This window comes from Micropterus salmoides, unplaced genomic scaffold, assembly GCF_014851395.1.
Source record: "Micropterus salmoides isolate LMB-PRFRI ecotype aquatic unplaced genomic scaffold, ASM1485139v1 Ms_hic_scaffold_15, whole genome shotgun sequence".
Taxonomy (NCBI): Eukaryota; Metazoa; Chordata; class Actinopteri; order Centrarchiformes; family Centrarchidae; genus Micropterus; species Micropterus salmoides.
Window position 1 is genome coordinate 17,288,159 of NW_024040596.1, and position 14,892 is coordinate 17,303,050.

Below are 14,892 nucleotides of genomic sequence, written 5' to 3' on the forward strand. Positions count from 1 at the left end.
ATTGCAGTTTGCAGCCAATATGCAAAAGTCTCCATGTATAGCCTACAGTACAGTGTATCTAGAGTAACACTTCACTGACCTGAATATTTGAGTGCATATTTGACTGATGGTGATGCTGCTTGACCTGTTGGCATGGTCTGCCTATGATGTTTCCAGCACTTTACAGATGTTTAAACCAAAATGTGTTCTAATTTTCATACATTGAAATTCTGCATGAAGCCGCTTTGGTAGCTTCAGTTTTGAAAAACCTTCTTGGATTTTGCTGGAACATCTCACTGTGCTTAAACACAATTAAATGGGTGTTGTAGACCTTGAAAAATCTTCTTTTAGAGAACAGGGAGCTCACTGGATTGTCAGACATCACCATGCTGGCTTTTATTGGCAAAACCTGGAATTTGTGCAAAAGTCCATCCTGAGAGAAAGAATGATTGATGATGCTTTATAGGTAAAACCTACGGTTGCTTAGGATGTGAACCTTATGTTTTAGAATACAACTAATTATACTGGTTTCATTCCTGAAGGATTTGGGGTTTAATCCCAGGGAAACGTTCTACACTTTAAAACCCCAAATATTTAAAAGAGATTAAACATTTTAGCAGAGTCTGAAATGAAGTGCACCCACGTGAAAGAAAACTGTTGGGGTTGATGACTGGATGAATGAATATCCGCGTATTCTCCTCTTCTTTAATAATCTCTCTTTGTGTCTCTGCTCCCCTTAAAGCTTCCAGTGGTGGTGACACTCCCTCATCAGGAATGACCTGTCAATAGACTCACACTGTAAATCTCTGTGACGTCTTAATAACACCTTTATGCCTCTTATGACTGGCGAAACAAATACAAATAGTTCTGCTAGCTCACTGCAAGAGAAGTTTTTATGTGATTTACCATCAAGTAATGAGGTATTTTGCCAATGTCTCTGAGACCAGCGTTTGAAAAAAAAAAAGAGATGATGTGTGTTTCTCTTTCCATTAAAACAAGTGCTGTTATTCAGTTTAGCCTATTTATTTGCACTGTGGACACAGAGTGTCCCGCCCTTTCCCATATGCCACCCTGTCCCCCGGGGGCTCCTGCAACATGCTGCACCCACACAGCCACGACCCTCCTACCACATAGGTTACATCACATTCCCATGAAACCCATGTGAGTTGGAGCTTGAAAGTTTAGAAAAGAAAGAGAGAGGGAGACACACACGCGCTCACGCACACACACACACACACACACACACACACACTCCTATGGGTGACACACGCCTCCCTCCCTCAATTCTCAAATGAAAACTCCGGCAGTCTGGTAAACTTTTCCTGAGTGACAGGATCTTCCCGGGCTGTGGACTGACAGTTTAACGGGCAGATTAAGTCGTTGGATTCATTACAGCTCTGCAGCTATGGGACCTTTGTCGCTATGTTAGATAACATAATACACAGCTGCTTGTTTTCCATTTTTATTATAACGTTCCTGAGTTTTGTGCAATGGAGCCTGGATCTGGACGAGGCGATCGGATCCTCCATGCGCTTTGGAGACCGAGGTTGGCTTTATAACATTTTCTGTTCTTTCTCTCTTATGGTTACTGGTTTACGTCTTAAATTTTTAAGTTCACGCGGGTTGATTGGGGACGTTTGCTGTTTTACGGTGCAACGTCACCAGCCGTGAGTGAGCACATGTTTTTACGCATCTCTTTCTCCAAACAGGATCACTTGAACTAACAGTTGATTAATCCGCTGTTGGTGGAGATCACACATTCAAATAGATGTTACACAATGTACAGTATACCATCGTTATATTCCCTTATAATAATTCTCTATTATTCGTGTTCTTAACGTATCTTTTCTAACTAATGGATAACTAGGCTATTTTATGTAGACCAACCGAAAAGTTGCATCTCCACCGTGGTGCTTTGCGTCAGCAGTTTTCCTTGAAATGGTCACATGGTTTCACACAGCACCGGTGCAGACTCTTCATTTGGACCATAGATGACTTTTGATGAAATTCTGGCAATTTGGGGTGACTTTTACTGTAGAACCAGGCTGCAAAATGCACCATACCCAGAATGATGTGCGCCGGGCTTGAGGCGGGATTTCAGTGCCAGTAATTGCATTCTAACTCAGCTTAAAGAATAAACTTATAAACGGATTATGGACCCGCTGAGGAGGAATGTTTCAATATTGGCCCCTGAACCGGGCTTTACATCTGGCAGCGCCCGTGGTTTCAGTGCTCTAATCTTAAAAGAGAAACAGAGAGATTGACAGGACAATGAATGGGCTTTACCTCCATTTTTTATTCAAACGTCTTATGTTAAATTCCATGTAAAACTGTCTCTCTGAGCCCAGAGGCCTGTCAGAAATGGTTGAAATATTCATAATAATATTAAAGTAACAAATTAGAGAAAATGGGATATAAAGACAGGCCCAAGGGTAGGTGAACATGTGAAAGCTAGCTGTACACAGGTTAGGCCCGCCCTACATTTAAGTAGGCTAAAACATCCAAGGCCACAGGTAGCTCAGGTATTACTTGCGGTTTAGCCTACAGGACTTAAAAAGACACTCCTCATGACTATTCTGAACTGTCAAAACATGTCTATAAAACCTATCTCAGCCTGGGGAAGGGCCTGCTTCTTGCTGCTCACACAGTGACCCCCACAGCTGGATGTTGGCCCACCTTTGTTGACCTCTGCAGGGTGGCAGGTTTTCTCCCAAACTGAAAACTACAGAGGCAGGATTTTCAAAAACTGGCGGAAATGCCTCTCTCTGCCGGCCTTTCCTGCGGGAAGCTGCAGAACTGTGATCTAAACTTGGAAAATGACGAAAGGACATGAACAGGAACTCCAGACATTTCCCAGAGATGCTGCCCGGTGGGCTTCCTTGTTCTGTTGACACCATAAATTTCAGTAAATGGGTCACTGTGAGCTTCACTTAATAACTTAAACCTAGCAAATCTTTCAAACAGAATAATAGAGAATATTCAAATCCAGTTAATGGAAATTTCCCACATTGTTCTTTTGATTGAATCCCATAATCCAACTAGCCCTTTGCTTACCTTAGTCATTCTACAGACAATGACGAGACACGTGTTGCCTAATAACATGCTACTCATGTAAACACTCACCTGTCTACCAATTTGTATCGATACAAGTGGTCTAACATCGTCTCAGCAACATGCAGCTGAGTCACTGCAGCATTTTCAGTCTGTAGTTACAGCTCAGAGTATCAGTTGATACCATGGCGCATAATTAAATCTACAACATGTCAGTGCAGCACCGATAGCCTCATAAAAATGCCTCTGGCAAGAGTGACATTTGTTTAGTGATAGTTTGTCTTCAGTCTCAGTTGCCTTAAATAACTGGGCTGATTTCAGATGATGATGCACGCAGTGAAACTGAAAATGATAGCTTTGGTATACTTATACGTTTTCCTTAGTTTTGCTCTGTCTTTGGCCTTGTGCACAGATGTGTGTCGCAGCAGAGTGCATCCCTGTGTTGGCTGGTTCAACTGACTGATGATGTATTGCTAGTGGAAACTGAGGATAAGCAGAAACACACAGGCTTCCTGTCACACAGGCTGATTTCTGGCTTCTCCGTTTGTTTTGTGGTGATAAATAATTTACATTTTATTTGGGATTTTTTAAAATTCTAATCTTAATTTGATCCTGACCTTAGTATCTGTTGGGTTTATTTGTATGTATGTTCTAAAGTAGTGCAGAATCACATCCATACTCACATCACTCCTTCTCTCAGAGGTTTCTGTCAGAGCACCACACTGTGGTGGCTACAAGTCTTACAACTGTTTAGTGAATTATAGACCTGGAAATAGAAGCAGGATTTCACCTAATGTGTGTTTCCCTGGTCTCCAGGGTCTTCTGTTTTGGAGCTCAGTGAGTGCTCTCATGAGATATATAAAGGTGCAGTGAAAATGTTATGGCCAATCTGGGGACTTGAATGGTCAGAATGTATGGGTTGGCCCTCTGAATGGTTGTAGGTCAGTTTTACAAAGATTAATGAGTTTAATCTTCAGGTGTCATCATATTTGTCCTATCATTTGTTTTTTCCGCAGGATGTGCGTGTGAAAGTGGACAGACTGGGGTCAGTCATGGAGCCTGAGTTGAACTGCAGCTCCCAGTGTGATTCCCTACTCTGCTTCATCAACTCAGGAGTCAACAGGCAGGAGGGTCTCGACATTCTGCAAAGACTATGCAGTCTCAGCACGGTAATCACACAGGCACAAATGCTCAAAACATGCAAATCCACTAATAACAGTTACAGATACACTGTGCATATATCTTCCATATGTAAATACCATACACACGCACATACATGGTGCTTGCCTGTATACACACATATATAGACACACAAATGGTGGTTCCACACAGTCCTGACATATGTCAAGGCTCATATATCCACACATGCTGGGAGAGCCTGTTGGTCAGCATGGCTAACCAACACGCTATTTTTGGCCCTCCCAGAGATTAAAGGGTAAAAAGATATCCAATATACATATATTCATTTTGAATATGTAGTCTATCATTTTGACAGCACTTGTAACAAACCAATCACAATGATGACCTAAATTAACCTTTTTTAATTAGTTCAAAAGTCATTGTTTGCAGTTTTTGTTAAGCCTTTGAAACTTTGAGCCATAGCTTAAGATCTTATATTGCCGAAAACACCCAGGCCAAAAAACAAACAAAAACAAAAACAAAACATTCTAGAAACATGTTATTTACAACACAGTTCAATAGCCGAGATCTGGTAACGCTGGTGGACTAGTGGAGCTATGTTTAGTGTCGTCTCTGTCACTTGTGCCTTTAAGAGAAGAGTGAGTGGAACGCAGCAACATGAGGCGGACAAGTCTAATGTGACTTTCCAAATAGAAACTAAAGTAGAAGAGAGACTGTGTCAGAGAACACAAACACTCTCCTACAGAATCCTTTCCTCTTCATGCTACACCCCATAAGAGCAAGGTGAGTTATCTTTTTGATTTGTTATGTTCATTAATGCATGCATCGGTTGGGGCAAATATCATCCTCACCCATAAGGGGAAGGGAACAGTGAGCGCAAAATTGTGTTTGCATTGTTGTGGTAATGGATTGTGTGATGAGATTGTATTTTAATGTACTGTTTTATTTTATTTTTATGCACTAACAATACCTGTTTGTTATTGTCTGAACTCAGTGGACATGAAAAATGTTGAACTGAAATCTCCTTTGATGAAATTTAACACCATGCATTTGTTACTATTTGTAGACGTGGACAGCTCACCAGGCACAACTGTTTCTAACTAATAGGGTTTAGAGCTGGCTTATTCCATAAAATCCCACCTGCTTTTCTTTCTGGATGTGTTCCCAGATATGGCGACTGCTGGCAGCGTGCTGTCTGAAGAGCAGCTACTTTGCCCCATCTGTCTGGATTTGTTCAACCAACCAGTGTCCACTCCTTGTGGGCACAACTTCTGCAGGGACTGCATACAAGGATACTGGCAGAGTGCTAATCTGTCACAGTGCCCCATGTGCAAGCAGAAGTTCTACAGGAGGCCTGAGCTCAAAGTTAACACCTTCATATCCGAGGTGGTTTCTCAGTTCAAGGAGTCACTGGAAAAGAATGAAAATGAAGCCAAACCCCTGGACCAATATTCAGCCCACAAAGGAGAGGTTTCATGTGATGTGTGTGTTGGAAAAAAAGTCAAGGCTCTTAAATCGTGCCTGGACTGTTTGGCCTCCTTCTGCAAGACTCATTTGGAGCCCCATCATGTTCTAGGCACCTTCAAGAAACACCTCCTGACCAACCCCATGACGAACATGCAGGACAGAGTGTGTAAGAAGCACGAGAAACTCCTGGACCTGTTCTGTAAAACCGACCAGACATATGTGTGCCAGATCTGCATTAAGAAAGACCACAAATCCCATCAGACTGTACCTATAGAGGACGAGAGCAGAGACAGGAGAGCTCAAATTGGAAGGATAAATGCAGAGGTGGAAGAAATGATCCACGTCCGACTGCAGAAAATCAGTGAAATCAATCAAACGGTTGAGCTCAGCAGAGGAAACACAGAAAGAGAGGTCGAGGAGAGTTTGCAAGTCTTCAACAAACTGCTCCGCCTAGTCCAGAGAGGCAAAGCCGAGCTGCTGGAGGTGATTGGTGCAAAGCAGAAGCAAGTTGAAAGCAGGGCCAGCGGGCTCATCATGGAGCTGGAGCAGGAGATCGGTGAGCTGAGGCGGACAAACGCTGAGCTGGAGCAGCTCTCACACACAGAAGACGACCTCTATCTTCTCCAGAGCATTCCAACTTTCACCACGCTGCCCGCCACCAAAGACTGGTCTGACGCCAGCATAGAGAGTGTCGTATATGTGGGCGCGGTGAGGAGAGCAGTCAGAAGAGTAGCGTGCCAGCTGGAGGAGACGGTAAAGGCTGAGGTGATGAGGCTTTGTGAGACCGAATGTCAGAGGGCTCAGCGGTGTGCTGTCGATGTGACTCTGGACCCTGATACTGCTCATCCCAAACTGGTGCTGTCTGAAAACAAGAAACAGGTCTATCATGGCAATGCAGCGCTGAGCCTCCCAGACAACTCAGAGAGATTCTACCCTGGGGTCAGTGTTTTAGGAAAGGAGAGTTTCTCCTCGGGCAGGTTCTACTTTGAGGTCCAGGTGAAGGGGAAGACAGAGTGGGATATTGGAGTTGCGCTTGAATCCATCAACAGAAAAGGAGGGAATATGCTAAACCCTGAAAGAGGCTACTGGACGCTGGGGATGAGAAAGGACAAGAGCTACTGGGCCCTCTCCAGCACGCCTATCTGTGTGCCGCTGGTGGAGAAGCCCCAGAGGGTCGGGGTGTATGTGGATGTGGAGTGGGGGCAGGTTTCTTTTTACAACGTGGACTCTTCTTCTCATATCTACTCATTCACTGGATACTCATTCAATGAAAGACTCTTCCCTTATTTTAACCCCCGGCGTAATCATGGCGGGGTCAACTCTGCTCCTCTGATCATCTCGCCTGTCGACATCTAAAATCTGACAAAATTTCCTCTCTTCCTGCTTCTAGAGTTATTCAGTTATTTTTTAATCATCATTTTCAGATGAAAGTTAGCGATGGTTGGCGTGATGTGTGTGGCTGTTTTTCTTAATAAAGTTTGTTTACTCATCTAAATCCTGTGTAAATCTTTTTGTTGCTTTTGCGTCTGTTATTTACAAAAAAGAGAGTTTAGAAAGTCATGTCTGTGTATATGAGCTACACCTGTAATGTTTCCGGCTTGACTGACACATGTGCATATGTGTGTGTGCAGATGGCAGTGGAGCTCCCACGGCGGCCTCTCTCCCCAGTGTTAAGCGCTGTGGTGTGGACGCTGCTCTCCTGTGGCATCCTGCTGGCTTTCTGCTTCCTCCTCTTCACGCTGCGCTTCAAAAACAACAGGTAGTCTACAAAGTGAAACACATAGACACGTTGAAGAGATATTTACAGGAATGAATTCATCGATCAACTATTTGTATGTTCGCACACGTTGTATTACCAGGATAGTGAAGATGTCCAGTCCCAACTTGAACATCCTGACTCTCTTCGGAAGCGTCCTCACCTACAGCAGCGGCTTCCTGTTTGCCGTGGATGAACGAACACACTCACAAGGTGGAGCATTCACAGCCGTGCTACAAGTAAGCCCCACAGTCTCCCTCAGTCCTCCATTATATTGTTGGATAAATAATTCTAGGATAATTATGCAGCATTCTCTCCTACAGGCTCGGATGTGGACTCTCTGTATTGGCAGTACCCTGGTGTTTGGCCCAATTTTGGGGAAGACATGGAGACTGTACAGAGTGTTCACCCAGCGAGTGCCTGACAAAAGAGTGGTAGGTATACTCCACTGGCCTCCCGGTGGTCGTGTCTGTTTCCAGCATTGACAACCTTGTATTGTGATTATTTTATCCGGGCGCTTAAGGATACATTAATAATTCTATTCTATTTTATTCTATTCTAAATGAGTTTTCAAAGGCTAGCGGAGAAGTTTTCTGTCAATTTTGAGGATTTAGAAATTTAAGCCTTGGTACTCTGAGATTTGTTTTTCTTTCTATAGCTTTCTTTTATGTAACCAGAGTCTCCCAGAATGATATGCATGAAGCTATATAATGACTAGATTTGTTTTGCAACAGTATGACACTGACGTGATTGGTGACTTTACTTTCTGCTCAGATCATCCGAGACATCCAGCTGATGGGCATGGTGGCTCTGCTGATCCTGGTGGACATGCTTGTTCTCACCGCATGGAACCTCACAGACCCCATCAGGTGTTCACGGTCTGTTGGAGCTGTTGTCAAGGTAGAATTTTTTGGGGGGGTGCTAAAAAGCAAGTTGTAAAACCATTGTTTGGTTTTTGTTTTGAGTGACTGCAGAACATAGTGACGATTATAACACAGTGCTTAGATCTGAATGTGCAATGCTGTCAAATAATGATTATTTGTATGAAACTGCAAGAAAGCTTGATTTTGTGACAGCAAAATCCCAAACTCCCACATCCCATCCTCCCATCTTAATATAATTAACTATTGAGATGACAATTTTATTCAGGATTCAATATGTTTTCTCTACTCTAGGTGATGGAGAGAGACATTTCATACTCTTTGTCTCAGCTGGACACCTGTTCCTCTGTATACTCGGATATATGGGTAATCGTTATAGCTGTTCAGAAGGTAAGTAATCTCTTTTCTATTTAAATACTATGATGAAATAAATGACTTGAACTTGTGATTTTATTTCATGCGTTCTCTTTATGCAAAAGTACTTTGTTTCAACGTAGAGATAACAGACTGGAGAGTCAGTCTGTGTAGTGAAAGAGAGGTTTCTTCATATTACAAAACTGATACTCTGTGTATATTACTACAAGGACCTCAGACGGTTAACTCAATATGTGTGAGGTGAACTGCTGTATGTCCAAGATCAAAATAAATATGTAGAGTAAAAGGCTTGCATTTAAAATCAAATTAAAGTAAAAATACAGAAGTATGATCAGCAAGTATGAAAAGCAAAAGTTCTGCAGAAAAATTGCTCCTGACAGACATAATTTTAGACATTATTAGATTGTTAATACTGATGCAACAATGTGTAAGCTGTTTACTGTTGTAGCTGGCTGAGGCGGAGCTCAAACAGTTATTTGAATTAAACCATCTTAAAGGTTTGGAGGGGAAATATTTTTTTGGTGGAACTACTAACAACTTATTGACATCTCAAGTCAAAAAGGTTAAGAACCACTGGTTAAATCTTTAATATTAATATGAATTAATAATGATATTTGTATTTTATAAGCTTGTCAAATGTTGTTTAATGATAAATCTTAATCCGAAAACTAGTAGCTATAGCTGTCAAGCATATGTGATAGAGTAAAAAGTATACTATTATTTCCCTCTGAAATGTAGAAGTAGAAATATATGGATAAATAATATAATAGATGGATTTTCTTTGTCTTTTCCTTTGTCCCTGCATTTCTCCTTAGGGTTGTCTTCTCCTCTATGGGACTTATCTAGCTGGGCTGACCAGCAACGTCAGCCACCCTCCTGTCAACCAGTCTCCCACCATCATAACAGCCGTCACTTTGGTCATGCTCTTTTCGGCTGTGGCTGTCCCTGTGTCCAGCTTCCTGCAGGCCTGGCCCAACCTGGTCTACAGCACGGTGGCTGGAGCCATTTTCATCTGCACGCTTGCTATCAATTGCATGCTGTTTGTGCCCCAGGTACAAAAAAATGCACAAGATCAAGATACACATACAAGTTGCACTAAAAAAAGTTTGTAGCTTTGGAGAAAGTGCAAAAACTCTGACCAAAAAAACGCTGACATCTCCTTGTTTCTGGCACTTTTGTAGTATCTCTAAAGTAGAAGCCACTAGCAAGGTTTTTTTTTATTTCAGGCAGAGCTGTCATCTACTCATAAGAATCTATGTCTGGAAACCAGCATTAAAAACAGACAGTCAGAAACTGAAGATACACATGCGTATGACAGACAGACATGAATGAGAGATGCTTGTATGACTTTCTCTTTTAGTTTTGACAAAAGTAGTAAATGCTATGACTGACGGTTTTGCTCACACCTCCGTTTTCCATATATATGTCAGTTTGCCACGTCTTTCATGTCTGTCAGTGGAGTGTGACTCACCGCAGAAGGTGTTTATGAGTCAAAACTACGTAGGCTGTTGCAAACAGGTTTATGACTCTTTAAGTGTCTGGCAGTGGGTTTATGTTACAATAAAGGAATGCATCTTCAGTGGAAAGGAAGGAAATATTTGAACAGTGAGCAACACACTCAAACACACCTGGTCAAAGGTTCCAATGTCAAGTTTACTGTGTGTGTGTGTGTGTGTGTGTGTGTCTGTGAGGTTGCCGTAACACACACTGTATGTTTTTGTAACTCCATCTAAATATCACCATCATGCAGCTGACCCAGTGGCGGCAGTTTGAAGAGGATCAGAACAACCCGAGTCAGATGGCCAAGTATTTCAGCAGCCCCAGTAAGAGCCAGCCCTCGGTGTACAGCCAGGATGAGATCTACTACCTGCTGGGGGAGAACAACTCCATGAAAAAACTCCTAAATGAGGTACTGCATTGTTTTTGTTTGTTAGTGTTTTCACAAAATACACCGCTCAGTAAGAAAACCTTGTAGAATATTAAGTATAATTCATACGAGCCTGTCTTAAGTCTTGAATTTTCTAAATGGGATGATGACACAGATGTCACTGATGTCATGTTGTCACTGATCTAGGGGACACTTCTACTAAATATTATTTTTCTGGTGTTTTCTGCAAATTTGAAAATAACAGATCTTTTTGTTTTCCTACTTTAAGCTTTCTGCTCACGCTGATTTTCATTAAATACAAAACACAACTTTTACGGTTTAATGATTTTTGGTTGTGCCGTTTGTTTGGAAATAAAACTTTTAGTCTTTATTGTGTTTTGATCCTCAGTGATTGTAATTACTGCTGCGCAGTTGTTCTGTATTTTTAATCATCAAATAAAATCAATCAACTTCTCCAAACTTAAGCTAGATAATTTATACGTGATGCCAAGTGAAGCCAACAGTGGCCATAATCCCTCAAAAAAAACAGTTACCTCATAGATTTTACTATTTTTATTAAATGTATCTATGTTAGCTTTGACCTGCACCTAGCCATCAAATTGCAAATGCATACATAGAAAATTTGCTGACAATATTAAAATTTGTATGGAGTCCAAAATAAATCCATATCTGCTGTTTTATAATATCTTGACAATTTTCTCCCAGAGCATGACTGTGCTGTTTGTGTCAGTTTAGAAGAGTGTTTAAGCTTGTGTTTTTTGTTACAATTTTCAGAAGAACGCTGTGATTGACAGCCTGCAGGAGCAGGTGAACAACGCCAAAGATAAACTCCTGCGACTCATGTCAGCCAGCCGACACCCCGACGACCAAGACATGGACTCTTCCAACACCATCCTCAACTCCTCCTCCACTCAGACCACAGAGCTTCGGTCTGACAGCCCCTCTTCTTCTTCTCTACCTCAGAGAGACGCCAAATCCCAACACTCACCGCCACATCTGTCCCCACACCTTAGCACTGCTGCTGTTTCATCATCTGCTGTTATGCCATCCTCTGAGCCTCCCTCTGCTCCAAACTCCTCAAACCACATTTCCCCTTCCTGTCCTCTCCCCAATGATATTAATGAGAGTGAAAACCAGAGAGGTGGCCCCAACACAGGCCCTACAGGCAGAGACACATCTGAGCCCAGAACAGGGGAGGAGATCAAATCGCCAGTGCCCCTCCTGTCCCCAGGTGTTCTTAGGACAGCAGAAGAGACTGTTCACTTTGTCACTTCCCTACAATCCCATAGAGGGTTAAACCCCTCTCAGGTTGAAACTTTCAACAATCAAAGTGGCCTCACATCCCAGCTGGGACCAAATGCCAGACTGACTGGTTTCATTAGCAGCGAGCAGTTGCAGGAGATCCTCCAGGAGCTGAGTGTGGAAGCAGTCACGGGAACCAAACTTCGATCTCCCGGTCGGATGTCCAGAGCTCCTTCTCAGCTAAAATTTAGCACAGCCTCCACACTTTCCCCTCTCTCCCTGCGGACACCACACTCTCCTCATCCACCTGTCATCTTCCGCTACCCCAGCATCTCCCCTTATTCGATGAGGAAACGTCGGCCGCCCTTTCACTCCTCCAGAAGAGGTTTGGCCCCTCCCTGCTTTTACGCCGGTTGTGGGAAGACACAGGACAACTGTGAACACCAGAATCCAGGCACGCACCCTGATGGGGTCACTGCGGATGGCACCCTCCTCCAGGTTCACAACACTGACCTCGAGCTTGAGGACGAGGGGGAGGATGATGCAGAAGGGAATCAAGCGAAAAGAAAATGTCGGAAGTGTGTTTCAAGATCCCACAGATGTTTAGTCTTGCCCTGTGCAGAACACAATCACACAGCTCCACCTGATGTGGAAACGGGGCGTGATAATGAGCAGCACCACAGACGTGTCAGAGACTCCTGTGGGTACTGGGACTCTGACTCCAGCAGCTCAACAGACTACTGTTACTACCACCGTCCCTACTGCGAGTCCTGCCAGCAGCGAGGCTCTTTCCTGTCCTCAGACAGCTCCTCAGACTCCTCTGACAGCGAGTACGAAGGCTACACCAGCCTGTACCACCCCCCGCACCCTGTGGTATTCAAAGAAGACCTCAAACCCACCTTTGTGTGAGCACAGGTTTACTGCACTTTACAGGTTCATCCATTTCCACCACTTGTATTCATGTCTTAGCTTTGAGGATAAAGCAAAGCACAGAGTTCATTGTGCATCTATAATGGGAGATAGTTTGGGTGTAGCGTTCAATAGGCAAGTGTTTTGCATTCTCTATTGTATTCTTGAATCTGGCATTGTGGGACAAATTGGTTCTTGTACTCACGAGACCATTAGAGTTGTGAAAATGTGTGTAACTGAAAAGCACACCATGCTGTTTACTTCACTGTAAAATTACTGATGGCATTATTTGTACATTTCTGTTGTAAGCCTGACATCTAGAGTGGCAAATTAAAAAGGCCAGAGAGCAGAATTTAAGGTTTTCACAGAACAGTTGCTTTTGTGCAAATGCTGTATTTATTTTGATATTTATTAGTAGATGTTTCGGTGTACAGAATTACTTTCTGCCTCCTTTTTTACTGTTTTGCATTGTCATACACATTCCTTAAAGTGTTGCTATGCCATTTTATTGTATCGTCTGAATTTTGTTGTTTGAGTTTTGTTTTCATTTTCTATACAGTGTTCAAAGGTGCTTTCAGTCTATAGCTGGTTTACAAGACACCACATCCACATCGTCACACAGGTCACATTATTTTCTCAGTATTATTGTACTGACTTATTAAGAATACTTAATGTGCAAAGGTCATAGTTATCTGAAGTGTGGGTTTAACCTGCTAAGGGGCCACAAGGCAAAAATGAGCCCCTATTGAGCTCATTTTGCACATAGTCCAGCAAACCAACCAGTATTTCTGTGCTGGAAATAATGTAATGTAGTGTAATCCAGACTTGACTTGATGTTGAATGTAGCACTAAACCTGAAGTTCATTTGTCTTTCCATGGTAGAAGCAACATCTTCCCAGGATTAGAATATTTTCCAGCCTCCATGTCATGTGACTTTAATCATGACCAAAATTTAGATATAGATTGAAGAGTTTTACTGCAATACAGACAAAAACAGAGCACTACTCTCTCCCTTTCTTTTTTAGATTTCTTTCCTGACTTGGCCTCTCTCTCTCTCTCCCTCCCACTATCTCCTCTCTGTATCTGTTTTTATTTCATGTGCTAATGGGAAAATGTGTGTTTGCCCGGGGAGGTATATGAAGGAAAAACAGTGTGTCTCACATTATTTCTGCTCTGCTACCTGTTTTTGAAACGCTACTGCTCCCTATTCTGCATATGAACCATTGAAGGGCAGCCTGGGAGAAATTCCCTTTGATACAGAGCATAACAGAGTATAAATAAACTACACAAAAGACAGACTACCAGCATCACTGTGCAGGAGGAAAGACTTTCCTACCAAACTAAGATGAGTGGCCTGTATTCTGTTCAAGATGAGGAATACTAACATATTGAGGAATTGTGGCATAAAAATAGTTGTCAATCAATCACACATAGCCTACATTTCTCAAAATAACACAATAGTCCATGGCTATTCACTCTATTCTTGAACATTTATTGCAAAATTAATAAGGGAGATTAGGACACCTGAAGTTATTTTAGATCACTAGAGAAATATTAACGGTACCACTTACTAATAAGTCACATTTTGTAATGGGCTTAATGTAACTAATGGTTTTATTAATGTAATTAATAATTTACTAATGCTTTGTTGTCCAGTTAAAAGCCATTAATAAGAAAACATGGGTTGCCAGACTGTGAAAAATTCTTTGACTAATTGGACTGTGACTACTTACCTTGCAAAAAGGGCTGCAGGGAGCTGGACCAACTGTACTATTGACAATACAATTCATTTATAGCTTACCAACATTTACAACAGCATTATTACCAAATAGTAAGAAGAAACACCAGCTGAGGATATTTGCCTGGGACCAAATGTGTTCTTATTAACATCTTATAACTAATCTATAATGCCTGAGTATAGGTTTAAGGTTCAGCTTTTTGTCATTACACATGCATACAATATAGGAATGCACAGTGAAATTATGTTGTAGTCCGCTCCATGCTTCACACACATTTAGGGTACAAATAAGTCAATTATATACATTTTGAAATAAAATACAAAAAAATACTTGAAAACACAACAAAGTAGTAGCAACATTAGGCTAACTCAGTAGGCCGAGTAGCACTGAAAAAAGAAACTGCACAGGAAAATATACACATACATGTAGCTATACATTATGTAGACTACAGTATCACTGCAATAT

General features: G+C 42.1%; 2 protein-coding genes across 2 annotated transcripts; both read left to right on the top strand.

Annotated features, from left to right (window-relative positions):
- The first annotated feature begins 1,245 nt into the window (after nt 1-1,245).
- Nucleotides 1,246-13,191, top strand: gpr156 (G protein-coupled receptor 156). The gene is made up of 10 exons (XM_038720695.1): nt 1,246-1,525; nt 4,047-4,199; nt 7,269-7,396; nt 7,497-7,632; nt 7,717-7,827; nt 8,168-8,293; nt 8,569-8,664; nt 9,465-9,701; nt 10,400-10,558; nt 11,312-13,191. The coding sequence occupies exons 2-10, from the start codon at nt 4,083-4,085 to the stop codon at nt 12,686-12,688; spliced, it is 2,487 nt and encodes an 828-aa protein (XP_038576623.1). The 5' UTR covers nt 1,246-1,525; nt 4,047-4,082; the 3' UTR covers nt 12,689-13,191.
- Nucleotides 4,206-7,232, top strand: LOC119904209 (E3 ubiquitin-protein ligase TRIM21-like). Its single transcript, XM_038720696.1, has 2 exons — nt 4,206-4,953; nt 5,339-7,232. Exon 2 carries the CDS (start codon nt 5,341-5,343, stop codon nt 6,991-6,993), a length of 1,653 nt encoding a protein of 550 aa, XP_038576624.1. The 5' UTR covers nt 4,206-4,953; nt 5,339-5,340; the 3' UTR covers nt 6,994-7,232.
- Nucleotides 13,192-14,892: the final 1,701 nt, after the last annotated feature.